This window comes from Plasmodium coatneyi, chromosome 7 (assembly GCF_001680005.1).
Source record: "Plasmodium coatneyi strain Hackeri chromosome 7, complete sequence".
In the NCBI taxonomy this organism is placed as follows: domain Eukaryota; phylum Apicomplexa; class Aconoidasida; order Haemosporida; family Plasmodiidae; genus Plasmodium; species Plasmodium coatneyi.
In genome coordinates, this window is record NC_033562.1 from 426,087 (window position 1) to 441,737 (window position 15,651).

Below are 15,651 nucleotides of genomic sequence, written 5' to 3' on the forward strand. Positions count from 1 at the left end.
AAAAATTATGAAAATAAAAACCTATAACCAAAAAAATTTAACATATTGCACCGTCAATAAAAAAAATTATCCAAACAAATCAAAATAAAGTGGGGAAAATTTTTTTTCCGCTTAAATGACCACACACGAAAGTGAGCACTTTCGTAGAGAACGAAAAAAAAAAAATATATATTTATTACACCCTAAACCCGGAATCTGAACTTGGAACCTGTTCCTTACGAACACTCTCCTTAGGAACAAAGTCTTTCTCCATAAACCCGGAATCTGAGCTTGGAACCTGTTACATAGGAACATCATCCTCTAGAATACTTTCCTCAGGAGGAAAGTCTTCCTCCCTAAACCCGGAATCTGAACTTGGAACCTGTTCCTCAGGAACACCTTCCTTAAGAACATGAACCCTAAACCCGGAATTCGAACTTAGAACCTCTTCCTTAGGAAAAAAGTCTTCCTCCCTAAACCCGGAATCTAAACTTGGAACTTGCTCCTTAGGAACACCTTCCTTAGGAAGAAAGTCTTCCTCCCTAAACCCAGAACCCATAAATTCTTGAACCAATATTTCAAAAAAGTTTTCCTTCGTCGAATGCAGGTCCTCTTTTTGACATTCTTCTAAGACTTCTAAATGGATATCAATAATCATGCGGCGACGTACACCACCACGACGACCAGCACGGCGACCAACGCCCCGTCTTTTTCGCCTCTTCGTTCTTGTTGGAACAGATCTTGGTTGTCTGCGTCCCTTTACTAAGATATATTCATGTGGACCGGGATGGTCCACATGGTCCATAACTTGTTCCTCCAAAGTTGGAGGACCACGTATTTGAGGAGCCCTTCTATAACGTTTTCTGGTCTTACGAAGCATTCCAAAGTACTGAACAAAAGAAAAAAAAAAAAAAAAAAAAAGGGAGAGAAAATGTCTCTTTTATAAAGTTGAAATCCAACAAAAACACCCTTAAATGCGAAATCCTACACACACACCCCTAAAATGCGAAATCCTACATTCCTTCACTCATTCATTCACCCTAATTTATTTTGTTTTATTTTATTTTATTTTCATATTTTCCAATATTTTTTCTAATTTTTTCTTTTTTTTTGTCTTCGTTTTTTTCTGTATTCACACCCTGGATGCATAGCGCTCCATAAAACAGCTAAAAACCAGGCCATATTGTTGTTCTTATACCATAAAACCCGGAACCTTAAAGGCGGAATCCTAAACCCTTTTTTTTTCTTTTTTTTCTTCTTTCTTCCTTTTCTTCTAATAATAATTTTTTTTTTTTTCCTTTAATTCACGTATTCCTTTGCCCCCTAAAAATTATATGATTATATACATGTGTCTGTGTACTTGGGCCTATTGTTCCTTTTTTTTTTTTTTTTTTTCTTAAACTTTTTTTCTTTCCTTTTTTCCTTTCTTTTATTGTTTCTTTTTTTCCTCTTTTTTTCTTATTTTAGTGTTTTTTTTACTTACCTTCCATAGCAAGTAGCTCATAATAGAAATACCAAGTACGGCAGGAGCAAGAGGGAGGTATGGAGCAGAATCAGAATGATCTATGGGGTTACTAACTTGGGCAGGTGCAGGGAGGACGGTGCCAGGGGTAACTCTTCCTGGATCATCTGTTTTCTCTGCTGTTATAAAACCTCCATGTGATGGTGTCGCTTGTTGTGGTGGTCTCTGAGGTTTCCCTGGGGGAGGTGGTCCTTGGGGTTTATTACCACCTTGTAGTTTGGGCTCCTCCAATCCACCCTGATCCTGTTGTCCACTGTGCGATTGCTGAGGTGGTGGTGGACATATGTTATTTATTTCTTTCATAACGTCCTGTACTTTTTGATCCCTGTTCTTCTTCGTGTCCAGCTTATCATCCACTTCTTTCTTCATGTTATCCCTTTTTCCTTGTGGGCAACTCTTACCCGTCGACCACAGTGTTTTATCCACATTGAGTGTGCAATCAAATTTTTTTTGCCTTTCACATTTAACACAGTTAGGATCATTCTTATTTACGCACAAATCTGTATAAAGACTTTTCCCCTTAGTAAACGCTTCCAGTACGGTACTTTCACCTATACACTTTTGTTCAGCCAATTTATCTGCATAGGCGTTTAATAGAATGCACCCCATAGTTCGACCAAATTGTTGGTCATTAGCTGCCTGCCTTTTTTCTTTTTCTATTTGGTCCTGGCTTTTCCTCTTTTTTTTTTTGTCTTCTTCCTTTATTTCTTTCTTTTCAATTTTATATATATATTCTAACCCTGCTGTAATAAGTTTACATGCCTTTCTTTCTGCACTGTCGTGCTGCCCGACGTTATTGCAATAGTTGCCAGTGCTCCCATTCTTATTAGTCATAGCAGTGGACAAACTCTTCAAAATTCTTCCGACGTCTCCCTTCCCCCAAAATGCACACTGCATAAATGAAGGAAAAAAAAAAAAAAAAAAGGAAGAAAGAAAGAACAATAGAATAGATATGTACACATTTAAATTGTGTGTATGAATTATGATCTTCCTTCCCATGTTATATGTATAAGACACATAGTCCATTGAAATGACGTTGACTGTAGAGATAATTAATACTTCTTACCCAGTTTTGTGTTGACGTTCCACGTTTTCTGTCTTCAAACCATTTAACTGTGACACAATTTACACGCTGACATAAGGAGTTAGTTATAGTACTTATATCAGTTAGAACTTTCTGTGCTTCCACATTCTTCTCCTTATCTTTGAACATTCCTTTCACTTTGTTTTTTATATCGTCATTCCCTACTTCCGTGCAATCCTTACCCGTATCCCAAAGTGTTTTATCCACGCTTAGGATGCAAGTTAGATTTTTTTGCCTTGTACAAAGAACACATGGACCATTCTTATCCTTATCTGTACACCAGGAGTCTCTGTTCTCATTCACTTTACTAAATGCCTGTTTTATTATCTCCTCTGTGATGGGACAGACATGTCCCTTTGTTTTCTCTATGAAGAGATCTGCATATGCGTTTAGGAACATGCAGTACATGGTTTGATGGAATATTCTACTATTCCTATCCTTCGTACTGTCACTTTTACTTTGGACACTATATATTTTTTTTAACCCCCTTACAATATAATTACATGCCATTTTTTCTGTTTCAGTAAATAGGGTGTTCTTTTCACCAACAGTCTCTTGGCACAGATCATCATCACCTTCATTATTACTAGTCATAGCTTTAGACAGATCATCCAGTCTATTACTGACGTCCGGATTCCAAAATGTACACTATGCATGGAAAAGAAGAAGGAAAAGAATGGAATATATGTGTGTATTCAGCATGTGCATGTACATGGGGTCTATGTGCATTCCTCCCCTTCCTTCTTATTATGTATAAGGAGTACTACCCACTGAAGTGTCCTAAAGTACAGTCAACAATATGGTTCCCTTACCCACTTTTGTTTTGTATATCCACCTATTCGGTCCCTAAACCAATTCTCTGTTACACACTTCATACGTTCACATAGATTACTTTCCTTGCTGCAGTCTTCACCTATAAGTAAAGGAAGAATAGAAGGTATGAATTGTCATGGGTTCGTAGTACTGTAGTAGTTGGATGATAGTAGAATGATATGTTGGTAGTTTTGTTTGTAGTATGCTAGATTTTTTGTTAGTGGTATGGTAGGTTGGTAGGTTTGTCGTTGTTAGGTAGTAGGGTGGAAGGAAGGTTATTAGGGGTGGTAGGTGGGTTATTAGGGATAGTTGGTGGAAGTTTGTTAGGTGGTGGTAGGGTGCAAGGAAGGTACTTCCTAAGGAAGGAAGATTGTTGGGGTCTTAAGGGGGTGGTAGGTGGGTTGTTAGGATGGTGGTAGGTGGAAGGAAGGTTGTCGTTGTTAGGTGGTAGTAGTAGTAGTAGTAGTAGGTTCGAGAAAAGAAGATTTCTCTTACATATGCTGTTCAGAGTTCCGTTTATGCTGTTATCCTGGTTGAGCAACCCATCCACTTTGGTCTTTACATTGTATTTGTTTCTGCCTTTGCCTATATCACAATTTATGATACGTTTCCTAGTACATTTAACACAATCACCCTTACCATCCTGACCCTTATGCAAACACCAATCATCCCTCTGTTTATTTCCAGTATTAAATATTTCCTCTATTTCTCTTTCAATAATATTGCATCCCTGCTCTTTCGATTTTATTATTAACTTATCTGCATACGCGTTAAGCAGCAGGCATGACATAGTTTTCTTAAATAACTGCTTAAATTCCTTATCACTATCATCCTGTTCCTGAGGAATACTATAAATGCTCTTTAAACCTGCAGTAATTAACTGACAAACCTTTTTATGGAGTCCATTAGGTGCACTAATACCCTTAGAACTGTTACATAATCCGTTTTTGTCATCGGCATATCTAGATAAATTTTTAGCAAGATCTCTGATCATACTATTAATATCCCCTTCTATATTATCCTATTCAAAACAGAAAAAGCAAATATATATATACTCTCATTATGCAAGACATGGATGTGTTTATTCCATTAACTGCTTTTCATACATCAAGCATCCTTTGGAATATTGTATGTCCAAGATAATAATATTTTCCTCTACCCAGTTATCAGTTCCTCCCTCTATATTTTGACTCCATTTGCCTAGTACGCATGTTACACGTTGGCATAAATTTGTATACTTCCCCTTACAGTCATCACCTACAAAAAGGAAGGAGACACAGAGAGAGTAAAAAGTGGGGAGGAAGCCGTGAAGGTCCGTGTCTATATGAATGAGTAATAGTGAAGGAGTAAATTCATTCCTCCTTCTTCTTCTACCATTCCTTCCCTTCCTCCTCCTTTCTTCCTCTTTTTTTTTTTATACACCCTTTCCAGGGAGCACTTGCAGGTTTCCCCACTTCTCCGGTTAGACCCGCGTTGTCCAGTCTCCCCCTTGTCCGAAGAGACCGGGGCTGTCCGGTTGGACCCTTTGTCCGGTTGTACCCCTTGTCCAGTTGGACCCTGGTTGCCCGGTTCCTTCCCCCTTGTCCAGTCTCCCCATTTTCCCAATGACCCAGTTTCCGGTTGGCCTGTCTTCGAGGAGTTTTTTCCCACTTAAAGGGGCGCAACACGCCCCTCAAAAAATAATCGGCTGTAACCTCCTGTCTACGAGGAGTTTTTCCCCTTCATAAACCTATCCTTCCTTAAACTCCAGGCCATATTGTTGGACCCTAAACCCGAAATCTGATTCCTATACCCCTAAACCCTAAATCCTAAATCCCTAAATCCGAATTCCGAATTCCTATTCCCTAAACTCTGAACCCTTAAAAACCTTTCTACCACCCTGGTTTGATTAAATAGCAGACCATACTGCTTTTCCTAAACCCTAAACCTAAACGTAAACCCGAAATCCGACTCCTACAACTTGAAACCCTAAACCCGAAGTATTATTCTCCAATTTTCCACTTATTCTCCACGCATCACACTTATTTTCCACTTTATCCTTAACCGGGAACCCATCTTACCCTTAACCTCAAAGCTAGAAATATCCTTTTTTTTTTTTTTTTTTCCTTCTTTCTCCTCTTACTCTTCTTTCTTTTCCTTCCCTTTGGTTTCTTTTTTTTTCTTTTTTTTTTTTTATACACCCTTCGGGTATACGCCCCCCCAAGGGGGAATGTACCCCTTTCCTTCTAACCCGCTTCCTAAGGAAGGTTCCCTTTCCCCCCTTCTTCCCTTAATGAGGGTTTCCTTCCTGAAGAAGGAAGTACCTTCCTTCCCATTTAGGAAGTTAATGTTCCTTTCCCTTGTGGGAAGGTAATGTTCTACTTACCCTGTGGTGATGGTAGGGCGTCCTTCATGACTTTGTTCACAGCTTGCTTTACTTTTCCCTTCAATTCTTCCCCTATTTCATCCATCCCCTGGACTTCTTTTCTTGCTACTTCATCGCTATCCACTACATTCTTGACCTCCCTTGCAACATCATCGAAAGCGTCCTTCGCTAAGGTACCAGTTTCCTCCCCTAACTCCTGTTCCTCCTCGTCGGCCACTTCTATCCTTAAAGTTTTCAGTGTTTCCCGCGCACTTTTCCTTCTTTCCTGTTCGCTCTTATTTCGGCAACTTCTCTCCCCCTCACTCTGTATTGTGTGCAATAGACTCTCCCCTGGTTTCACTTCTGGTAATGCTTTCGACTCATCTTTCTTCCTGCTGTAATTATCTATCCATTCACTAACCTGCTGCCATATTAACCTTCCCCCCCACATGAAATCCTTGACATGCACATCCCTACATAATTCATTCCCACCTCCAGGATTCTCATTTTGCCTCATATCTTCCAAACCACTTTTAACTGCTTCCCTCACTTTATCCATATCACAATGTGCTCCTAACATTCTTGTCATAGTCGTTCTTCCTATAAGGCATCTTAAGTAATATTTCAGTTTAGCTTCGTTCCTTTCCCCTGTCTTCACTTTTCTTTGTTCCCATAGGTACTTTTTTTCTTTCTCGTTCCATTTCTGTTCCATTCCATCCATCCAGAAGGATATCCTTAATAGCATTTTGCACAAATTTTTTTCCGTACTGCCCCAGTCTTCCTCGGCACATATGTCCTCCTCATCCTTTGCATCACGTATTACATTATCCATCATGTCATGGAATATTGGCTTCATTTCTTTCCATATTCCTTCCTATAGAATATATGACCATGAACATATATATATATGTGTATACATTATTTTCCTCCTTAAATTGTACTGCGAACTATTTTTCATAATATTATTTTTACATTATCATTCAACTTCTCCTTTTTATATTTAATGTTTCCTTACATTTATTTCCTGCTCTCTTTTATGACCCTTTGCAAATATCCATTTTAGCCAGATTTCCCATATGAAGTCAGAACTCACGGTAAACGCCATTTCCGCATATTACCCCTTCCTACATTATCATACTATATTTTACTTCAAAATATATGCTTCTTACTATGATTCACAGTGTATTACACTATGCAGTGCATTCTACTATATTATTCACAGTGTACTTCTTTTTTTTCTACTATATAATAATTCAAATAGTGTACTCCATTTTTCTACTATAACAATTCATACACAATACTCCTTTTTTCTACTACTAATAATTCACAGCAATGTACACTGATTTCTACTATATAATTCACAGTGTAGTTTTATTGTTCAGTGTATTTCTCCCTAATTCAGTATACACCTATATGCACTATACACTTATTTCTTTCTTTTTTCCTTTCTTTTTTTTTGTTTTTCTCCTTATTCTTTTCCTTCATTTCTTTATATACATATTATTCTTCCTTTTTCCTTAAATGCACCCCACCCTTCGGTGAGTGCACATACTCCATTAAATGATTAAACAACAGGCCATATTGTTCTTCAAATAATCTAAAATAACCTTATTCTCACACCCTGAACCCTACATTCTAATACCCCGAAAGCTACTCTTACAACCTGAATCCTATTCTCACACCCCTGAACCCTTCATTCTAATACCCGGAACCCAACTCTCACACCCTGATCCCTACCTCTACAACCTGTACCCTATTCTCACACCCTGAACATTAACTCGCATACCCCATACAACTCTCTTTCCTTCTCCCTTATTCCTAACCTTCGCTTCCTTCCTTTTTGTTCCCTTACTTTTTTTTTCTTTTCCTACAAAAAAAAAAAAAAAAACCAGAAATTTGCTAAAAAGAAAACAAAAAAAGAAGTGAGCAAATTATTTCCTTCCCTACACTACTCCTCTACTTATACACTTGTACTCCACCCTAAAGGAAAAAAGGGGAGGGGAGGCAGTGAAAAGCAATTACGCACCTTTTTTTCTCTCCCTTTTTTTTTCCAACTTTTTTTTTTTTAATCCTTTTTTAATTTTCTCTTTTAATATTAATTCTTTTACTTAATCTTTCCTTTTTTTGATAAGAATTAATATTAAAAGAGAAAATTAAAAAAGGATTAAAAAAAAAAAAGTTGGAAAAAAAAAGGGAGAGAAAAAAAGGTGCGTAATTGCTTTTCACTGCCTCCCCTCCCCTTTTTTCCTTTAGGGTGGAGTACAAGTGTATAAGTAGAGGAGTAGTGTAGGGAAGGAAATAATTTGCTCACTTCTTTTTTTGTTTTCTTTTTAGCAAATTTCTGGTTTTTTTTTTTTTTTTTGTAGGAAAAGAAAAAAAAAGAAAAATATAAAAAAAGAAAAAAAGAAAAAAAGAAAGAAAAGAAATAAAGAACAAAAAAAAAAAGAGGAGGAAATAAGTGTATGACCCCTTGCAAAAGAGGGTACAAACAGAATAAAAGTGGAAAACCACAGAAATAGGGAATTACGAATGTATATATATGTTATATACGCCGCAGGTGTGTGTGCATGAGAAGGAATGATAATGTACGGAATGAGTAAGGGAGTGATCCATGCTAAAATGTGTCTCTGTATATATAACAGGAAGTCTTCCCCTGACATATTCACCCTCACATAGAAAATGTATATATATTAGGTTAGCTGCCTTCTTTCTCTCTATTTTTCAGTATTGATTACATTTTTTACATATATGAATGTATTCCACTTACATTTATTATTTTATTATTTCTTTTGCTTTTCTTCTCATTTAAATAAAGAGTTTGAACAAAAGGTTCCGAATTGACTATTTATTCCCCTGTCCTAACTTATATGTACACTCTGGTATATTGCACTTCAATCCCATCTTTTCTTTTTTTTCTTTAATATTATTTCCTACTTATTTTACCGTTCATATACATTACTCCCATTGGACCATTCCCTTTTCTGTTCGCGTTTTTAAATATTAACGGAAGTTTGTTTATCAGTATATTTTGAAGATAAGCAAAAATAATGTGATCATCTTCCCCTCTCTCCAATTATAAGGTTACACCCCTTTTTCTTTGGTCAAGTAAATATGCGAATTGTGTACATTTCACAGAAAAAAAAAAAAAAGAAAGTGGAGAGATGTTCTATGTGTATACAATACCCAGAATTATTCCCCTTCCCCATTCTGCTCTAACTATGGTAGTGAGGAAATCACAGTATGTAAGGAAAGGAGGTCTAATTAAGGAAAGGGATCTAAGGAGGAGGAAGGATGGGTTGTTAGGTGGTAGGTAGGTGAAAGGAAGGTTGCTAGGGGTGGTTGATGGAAGGATGGTTGTTAGAATGAAGATTGTTAGGGGTGGTTCGTGTAAGGGGTGTTAGAATGAAGGTTGTTAGGGGTGGTTCGTGTAAGGGGTGTTAGAATGAAGGTTGTTAGGGGTGGTTCGTGTAAGGGGTGTTAGAATGAAGGTTGTTAGGGGTGGTTCGTGTAAGGGGTGTTAGAATGATGGTTGTTAGGGGTGGTGGTTGGTGGAAGGATCTAAGGAGGAAGGGAGGAAAGAAAAGAAGGGGTTCTAAGGAGGTAAGGAAGGAAAGGGAATGAAGGTGGAATCAACCTCTTCTTTTTTTCACATATGTGCCACTTCTGCCAACTGCATTGGCACAATATTGGGAGACACCATCATTAAACTTTCTCAGTTTCCTTTAAGTTGAGTACATATATTCCGGATCGGTAGCTTGCGCTTGTGTAGCCTCAACATCCTTTTTTGCCGTGGGGGGGGAAGGTACTTCCGCCACAACGCATATAATGTCGGGTCCCCCCTTGTTATCCAAGTGCCTTTTTTGCGTTGTGGAGGTAAACTCCTCCCCGCTGCAACAAAGGAAATTCCCCAGATTGGTCCGCTGGAAACACCGTAGTGGTGAAAATAAAAAAGTCCCGCTTTGGTTACGTAATGACAAATTGTAAAAAACAAAACACAAAAAAAAAAAAAAATAAGGAAAGAAGGAAAAAAAAATGAAAAAAAAAAAAAAAAAAAAAGACATCAAATTCTATAAATATGGATAAGTACTACGTGTGGTTGTTCTTCGGCCAAAAGGGGAGGGAGGACAATCCAAGTGTAAGCATCCTGGGAGCAGATGATGTTCCTATCATCCGGACATCGGCCGAATGGTAGGAACACTGGCTACCTCCACGGAGGTTCCTACTCCAGCTGCTACCTACGCTGCTTCTCCCCCTAGGCCGTCCTCTTCCTCAAGTAGTGACTCCCGCCCATTAACAAATCCGACACATCCGACTCGTAGTTCTCATTGGTGATTTCATAGTTGAGCAGCGTCTCCAGTGAAATGTCACCCCCGGTTTCCTTTTCCAGTTGCCTCATTATGCTGTAGGTATTGTCCAAAGAATTTATTATTTCCGAAATGTCCGTCATTTCATCGACAATTTCGTTTTGTTTTTTGTGGTTCTCTTGACTGAGGCGCAGGTGCGTGTGCATCTCTGTGTGCGTCTTCACATACATGTCATAGTAGTCGTAATACTTTGCGTTCAAATAATCATGAAGGAACTTTTCCGCAAAATAAATATCATGGTACTTAAACAACTTGGCATAATTTTCAAAATGGAAATTTTGTACTCTATTGCTTATACCACAATTTAATTGGAAATTATTTTTTATAAAATTTTTTATCATTTTTTTACATTTTTTTTTTTTTTTTTTTTTTTTTTCACTTGGGTCATATACATAAATCATCTGCGAAACGTCATTCGTCTTGTACAGGTTATTTCGATCTACCGTTTTGTGTACCTCTATGTGGGTTGACAGTTCCAGAAGAATTCCCCAAAATTTTTTATTTATGTTTCTAAAATGTATAAAGAAGAGTCTTGAGTTTAACAAATTCGTTGGTTCGATTTCCAGCATAAGTTCTTTTTTTAAAAGATATTTTTTTATTTCTTTGGACACCTCGGGGGGGAACCTAATAATGCACACTTTCCCCACTTGGTTATTCAACACAAATAAATTTCTTCCACTTGCTCCGTTGTCTACACCATTTTCATTTGTGAGGTTCCTCTCGTTGCTGTACATGGGGTTATGTGGGTCCGCTCCCATGTTATGCAGCTCCCCTTGGCTGAACTCCTTCAAACGGGGTGCTGCACTCTCATCATGGGCGTCCCCCCCACTGTACATAGTTCCCTCCACGTATGAACTGTGCCCCGCGACATGGGTCTCCTTCTCGTTCTCCTTCCCTTCCTCTGCACTCTTCGTCTCACTAATCATTTTTTCCAAATCCACGTCGTTCATGAAGTAAATTTCCTGCAGGTCTTTGTAGTTGAACGTGCCACTCCGGATGTCCTCGATGAGGCCTCTTCGAAGGGGGGAAAAAAGAAAAAGCAAAATGTGAAAATGTAAAAAAGGAATGAAGCAGAGAAAGTCACATGAGCAGGTCCACATGGTATAGATCTACGTACGGGTTGTTTCCCCATTTTGTCCTCCAACGGTGGCAACGATGTGTATATGCTTGCCACGGACAAAATGTAGGGCCCATTTCGCCGGCACGTACAACCATGGGTGCTAAAACTGAGCCATATTTCGGCACCCACGCTGCAGTGGGGGACTACTACACGTCTACACCACACGTTGCAACATGTAAGGGCAGCACCTTCCCCACACGTGTGGCTGCGTTATATTTCTTCACTCCTTTTTGTTGCCTTTTTCCCCCCTCTGGGTGTACTTACAAAGCCTGTGAAACTTCCTTCGACTTGGCCTTCCTCGGGGAATCACCATCTACTCCATCCATCCCATCCCCCCCAATGTTGCATTCGCTTACACTTCTGTCATCCCTGTTTTTCGTGCCCAGGTTGAGTGAGATTTTTATGGAGCTCCTCTCCCTCTTAGGTTCCATTTTTGGAGCATTATCGTAAAATGGTATATTCAAGTGGAAAAAAAAAAAAAAAAAAAAACATACAAAATGGGGACAATTTCCCTTCTACTATAAGAAGCCACAGTATGTATGCTCTCCTGTTTGGCTTCTCCTCCCCCCTTGGCCAACCGCCGCGGTGGAGTCTCACATCACGGCAGTGTTTTTTCTTGGCCTTTCCAAAAATAATATGTTGTCCCTGTAAGTGTGCCTTTTCTAGGATACGGGCCAGGCCGCTTTTCAAAAGGTGAGAGTGTTCGCCGCGGGTGCGTTTTCACAAAGTTCTTGCCAAAAAGTGGGCTGACCAAAATGGTCTTGGTAAAAAGGGGGATTAAAAAACCGTCGCGGCAAAAATGCCTTTATAGCGTGTTGCAACTCCGCAGCAGTCGCACGGGGCTTCGCGGCAAACAGAAAACAAAAAAGCGCCGCCGCGTGCACCCGGAATGAGATATAATATACATACAAACTCATATACATGTAACGCTTTAAAATTTAAAAAAAAAAAAAAAAAAAGTGACATCAGAGAAAAATCATATGATTTATAAAAAGGGTGAAAAATTTCGGTATGACAGATATGGCCAAAAATAGGGGCGGGGGGGAAAGAAGTTCGGAAATTAACCACACCCCAAAAGAAACCTGTGACTTCATTCCCTGCGGTGTTCCTTCCTTAACGATAGTGCTTCACAGTGATTAACCCCAGATGCAAGCACGCCATGCACGTGGAGCTGTTCTCATCCACCCTGTGTAACACCACTCCTGGGTGCAATCCTCCGGGGGGTAATTTTACCTTCTTGCTTCTGCCAATTGGTAAAAATGACCTGTACAAGGGAGCCTTCCCTGAATGGGGCCCACATGGTGCCATGTCACACTGCTGAACCGGTCAGCTCCCCTTTAACTGCGGGTAGGAGCCCAGCAAGTACTCCCTCAGCTCCGCATATGTTCGCGCCAGATCATCATTCACGATGACGTAGTTAAAGCCGACCCTATCAGCTTCGTCCATTTCCCGTGTCAATTCCTGCATGCGTTTGTTAATCTCCTCCGGATTTTCTGTATTCCTATTCTTTAGTCTCTTCAAAAGAATATCAATGCTCGGCGGTTTTACAAAAATATAAATGCCGTCCTGTATGTACTCAGACTCCTTTAACTGCTTAACTCCGTTTATGTTCATTTCGAAGAGACAGATTTTGTTTTCCCCCACGGCCATGTCGTATTCGCTTTTTAAGGTTCCATAAAAATTATTCGCGTAGTTATCAAATTCAAGGAACTGTCCTTCCTTTAACTTTTGCTTGAAGTCATCCTTATCTACAAAGTAGTAGTCCACCCCGTTGGTTTCCTTTTCCCTTTTGTTCCTAGTCGTGCAGCTAATGGAAAAGCGAAAGCGGCTAGGGAATTCGTTCAACACTTTCTTGATCAGGGTCCCCTTCCCCACGCCGGAGGGCCCACACACTACCAGCGGCGGTATTCGCATCATGGGGGGGTTAGCAGATGGTTCGCCGTTGCTACGAATTGCTACACGGGGTGATATACAGGGGGAGGGTGTTCCCTTGGGAAGTTGCTCCTTTGCGAAGTTTCTGCCCTGTGGATGCTCTTCCACGTTGACGCTGCTTCCGTCGCGTTAGAGACCGATATGCACTTCTCACCGGGGAGACGAGTTACTCTTTTTCATCAGAAAGCTGATTCGACCTTTTTGCATCGTCCGCACGGGCACTCTGCACTGATATAGGTTGCACTACTGCTGTGCTAGCCAGCCATACAGCTAGTCCCTACTTATATGCTCGCTTAACGCATCTTCCAAGTTGCTAGCTGATTCGCTAGTTCGAGCTAGTGGCCACAAGAACACCTCCACGAAACGAATTTGTAAATAAAGCAAACGGATCAGTTAAATAAGTTAAAAAAAATATATATATATCACCATTCTTACCCTTATATACATGGGGAAGAAAATCCTATAAGGGAGAATATCCACATTTTCTTTTCCTTTTTATGCGTGTGGCTGATGATCCTTCCGTCGATGCGTCAGTAATGCGCGTAGCTACATTTTGCATAATTGTCGTTTTTTTTTTTTTTTTTTTTTCCCACGCGAAGTGCACGCCGTGATGGTGAAGATGCTATATGCACAAAATGTTCACAAAAAAAAAAAAAAAAAAGTCGCCATATGAATGGTTTTTCCTAAACCGGCGTTGCTTCGGGGGATGTGCAGGGCTACGGGAAAATCCCTCCTGGGCGTATTTCCCCGTTTGGCAGTGTTACACTCCTCATAGACGCTTCACCCCCGTCGTTTTCATGGCCGCTTCGTCTTGCCACTCCGCCATGCTGTTTCCCCGAAGAGGACGAATGGGTGGAGGAACAATTCCGGGAGGGTCGCCCTGCGAGCGAAGTCCACCTGTAGCATGTGCGTGAGCAAATCCTTCAGCGAACTCGACATGAAGGGATACCTACTGAATCGCCTGCACACATCAAACCCTTTGTCCTGCAACACATACCATATATGCATGTCGTTGTTAATTCGACTGAAGGGGTGTGCACCAGTGGATAAAATGAAAAGCGTGATCCCCAGAGTCCATACAATCTTCGGTGAAGCATGAATTCTTCCCATTTTAAAATCCTCCAGTGGTTTAAATAACGATGTTGTTCCACCTACATTGACTTTCCCTTGGAATATTTTCTGTGCGTACTCAAAGTCGATAAGTTTGATCATAATTTTTTTTTTTAAAATTGTGCCCCTTTTTTGCAAGTACCATTTTTTATCCCTTGTGCAGAAATATATTTTGTTCATATTTTTTTTTTTCACATTTTTTACAAGAATGTTGGATGGTTTTATGTCACTGTGGAAAATTTGTTGCTCGTCCAGATAGTGGCATACCGTCAGGAGCTGCCGCATAATCTCTCCGAGGAGGTACTCTGGGTAGACGTATGTGTGTTTTTTTTTTTTTTTTTCTCGCTTGGACCATTCCGTGTACTGCTTCATGGAGTTGCTTGCCGCGTGGACTTTCCAGGGCCATTCCACCTGCTGCTCCGTGGGAGGACAAACCACGACTCCTACTCGCCCCATCCATGCCCTGAAGCTGAAAGAGCTTCTCACGCTTATTCCACCTCATTAAGGACACCCCCCCGAAGGGATACACACTAACTATTTCATCATTAACGCAGAAGAAACTTTCCATCACTACGATGTTCTTGTGTGTCATGTAACGAGTGAGGTGCCTTTCTAACTTCACCACGTCCTCGTACCTAACGTATTTATCCATAAAGGGACTGAAGGTGCTTTCCTTTGGGGACAAGTATATTTTTTTCACTTTTTTCGTGAAAACAGTTTTCCCATTTTTCCTCTTGTGCCTTTCCACGAAGGCGATGTTTATTTTCCTGTGCTTCTTCCAGCACATGGTGACCTCCCACTTTGTGACTTTTTCGAAGGGGTTTTCCGTCGGCACTTTTTCCCCTTCGATTTGCCGCAGCAACAGGGACTTTTCCCATTCCCGGGGGATACTCGTGGGAAGTGTGTGCCCTGAGCTGACATGGGCAGATGCACTCACTGCTTCGAAGGTCACCTCGGAGTTGTGCTCATCGCCTACATCCCCCCGCCGCGCCTTCCGAATGACCTTCACAAAGTCATAACTAGGGATGGTAAATATTTTCCCCTCCAGACAGGCATCCGCGGAGGCCACCTTTTTTTGGCTTTTCCCCCTAAATTTTCTTTCCCCCTTTTTTGTGATCCCCTTTGCGGAGGCACATCCTCGTCCTCCCATTTTGTCCCTTCCCATTTGAATGACTTCCCCATTTGTTGATTTTGCAAAAAAGGGAAGAGTGTTTTTTTTTCCTTTGATATCGGTGGGTCTTTCCCCCTGCTCGTGCGTATCACTGAGGGAAGCATTTCTTCCCCCTTGGCCATTTTTATTTTCCCTTTTGAAAAAATCTAATGGGACGTCTGAGAGGTGAGGGCGGGAAGTGCCTCTCTTCAGGTAGATGCTCATCTGGGTGG

General features: G+C 40.4%; 4 protein-coding genes across 4 annotated transcripts; all 4 read right to left on the reverse strand.

Moving 5' to 3' along the window:
- Nucleotides 1–280: 280 nt before the first annotated feature.
- On the reverse strand, nt 281–6,616 carry PCOAH_00016280 (SICA antigen; the record flags this gene model as incomplete). The annotated part of the gene is made up of 7 exons (XM_020058437.1): nt 281–868; nt 1,463–2,392; nt 2,568–3,233; nt 3,398–3,498; nt 3,894–4,419; nt 4,773–5,047; nt 5,764–6,616. Coding segments are annotated over 7 exons (3,939 nt in total), but the record flags the coding sequence as incomplete, so codon positions are not given.
- A 3,378-nt stretch (nt 6,617–9,994) lies between these two features.
- On the reverse strand, nt 9,995–11,657 carry PCOAH_00016290 (Uncharacterized protein; the record flags this gene model as incomplete). The annotated part of the gene is made up of 2 exons (XM_020058438.1): nt 9,995–11,120; nt 11,491–11,657. The coding sequence occupies 2 exons, from the start codon at nt 11,655–11,657 to the stop codon at nt 9,995–9,997; spliced, it is 1,293 nt and encodes a 430-aa protein (XP_019914246.1).
- An 895-nt stretch (nt 11,658–12,552) lies between these two features.
- PCOAH_00016300 (Guanylate kinase) lies at nt 12,553–13,143 on the reverse strand (the record flags this gene model as incomplete). Its single annotated transcript, XM_020058439.1, has 1 exon — nt 12,553–13,143. The coding sequence occupies one exon, from the start codon at nt 13,141–13,143 to the stop codon at nt 12,553–12,555; it is 591 nt and encodes a 196-aa protein (XP_019914034.1).
- An 810-nt stretch (nt 13,144–13,953) lies between these two features.
- PCOAH_00016310 (Serine/threonine protein kinase) lies at nt 13,954–15,643 on the reverse strand (the record flags this gene model as incomplete). Its single annotated transcript, XM_020058440.1, has 2 exons — nt 13,954–14,682; nt 14,804–15,643. 2 exons carry the CDS (start codon nt 15,641–15,643, stop codon nt 13,954–13,956), a joined length of 1,569 nt encoding a protein of 522 aa, XP_019914297.1.
- Between the last annotated feature and the right edge of the window lie 8 nt (nt 15,644–15,651).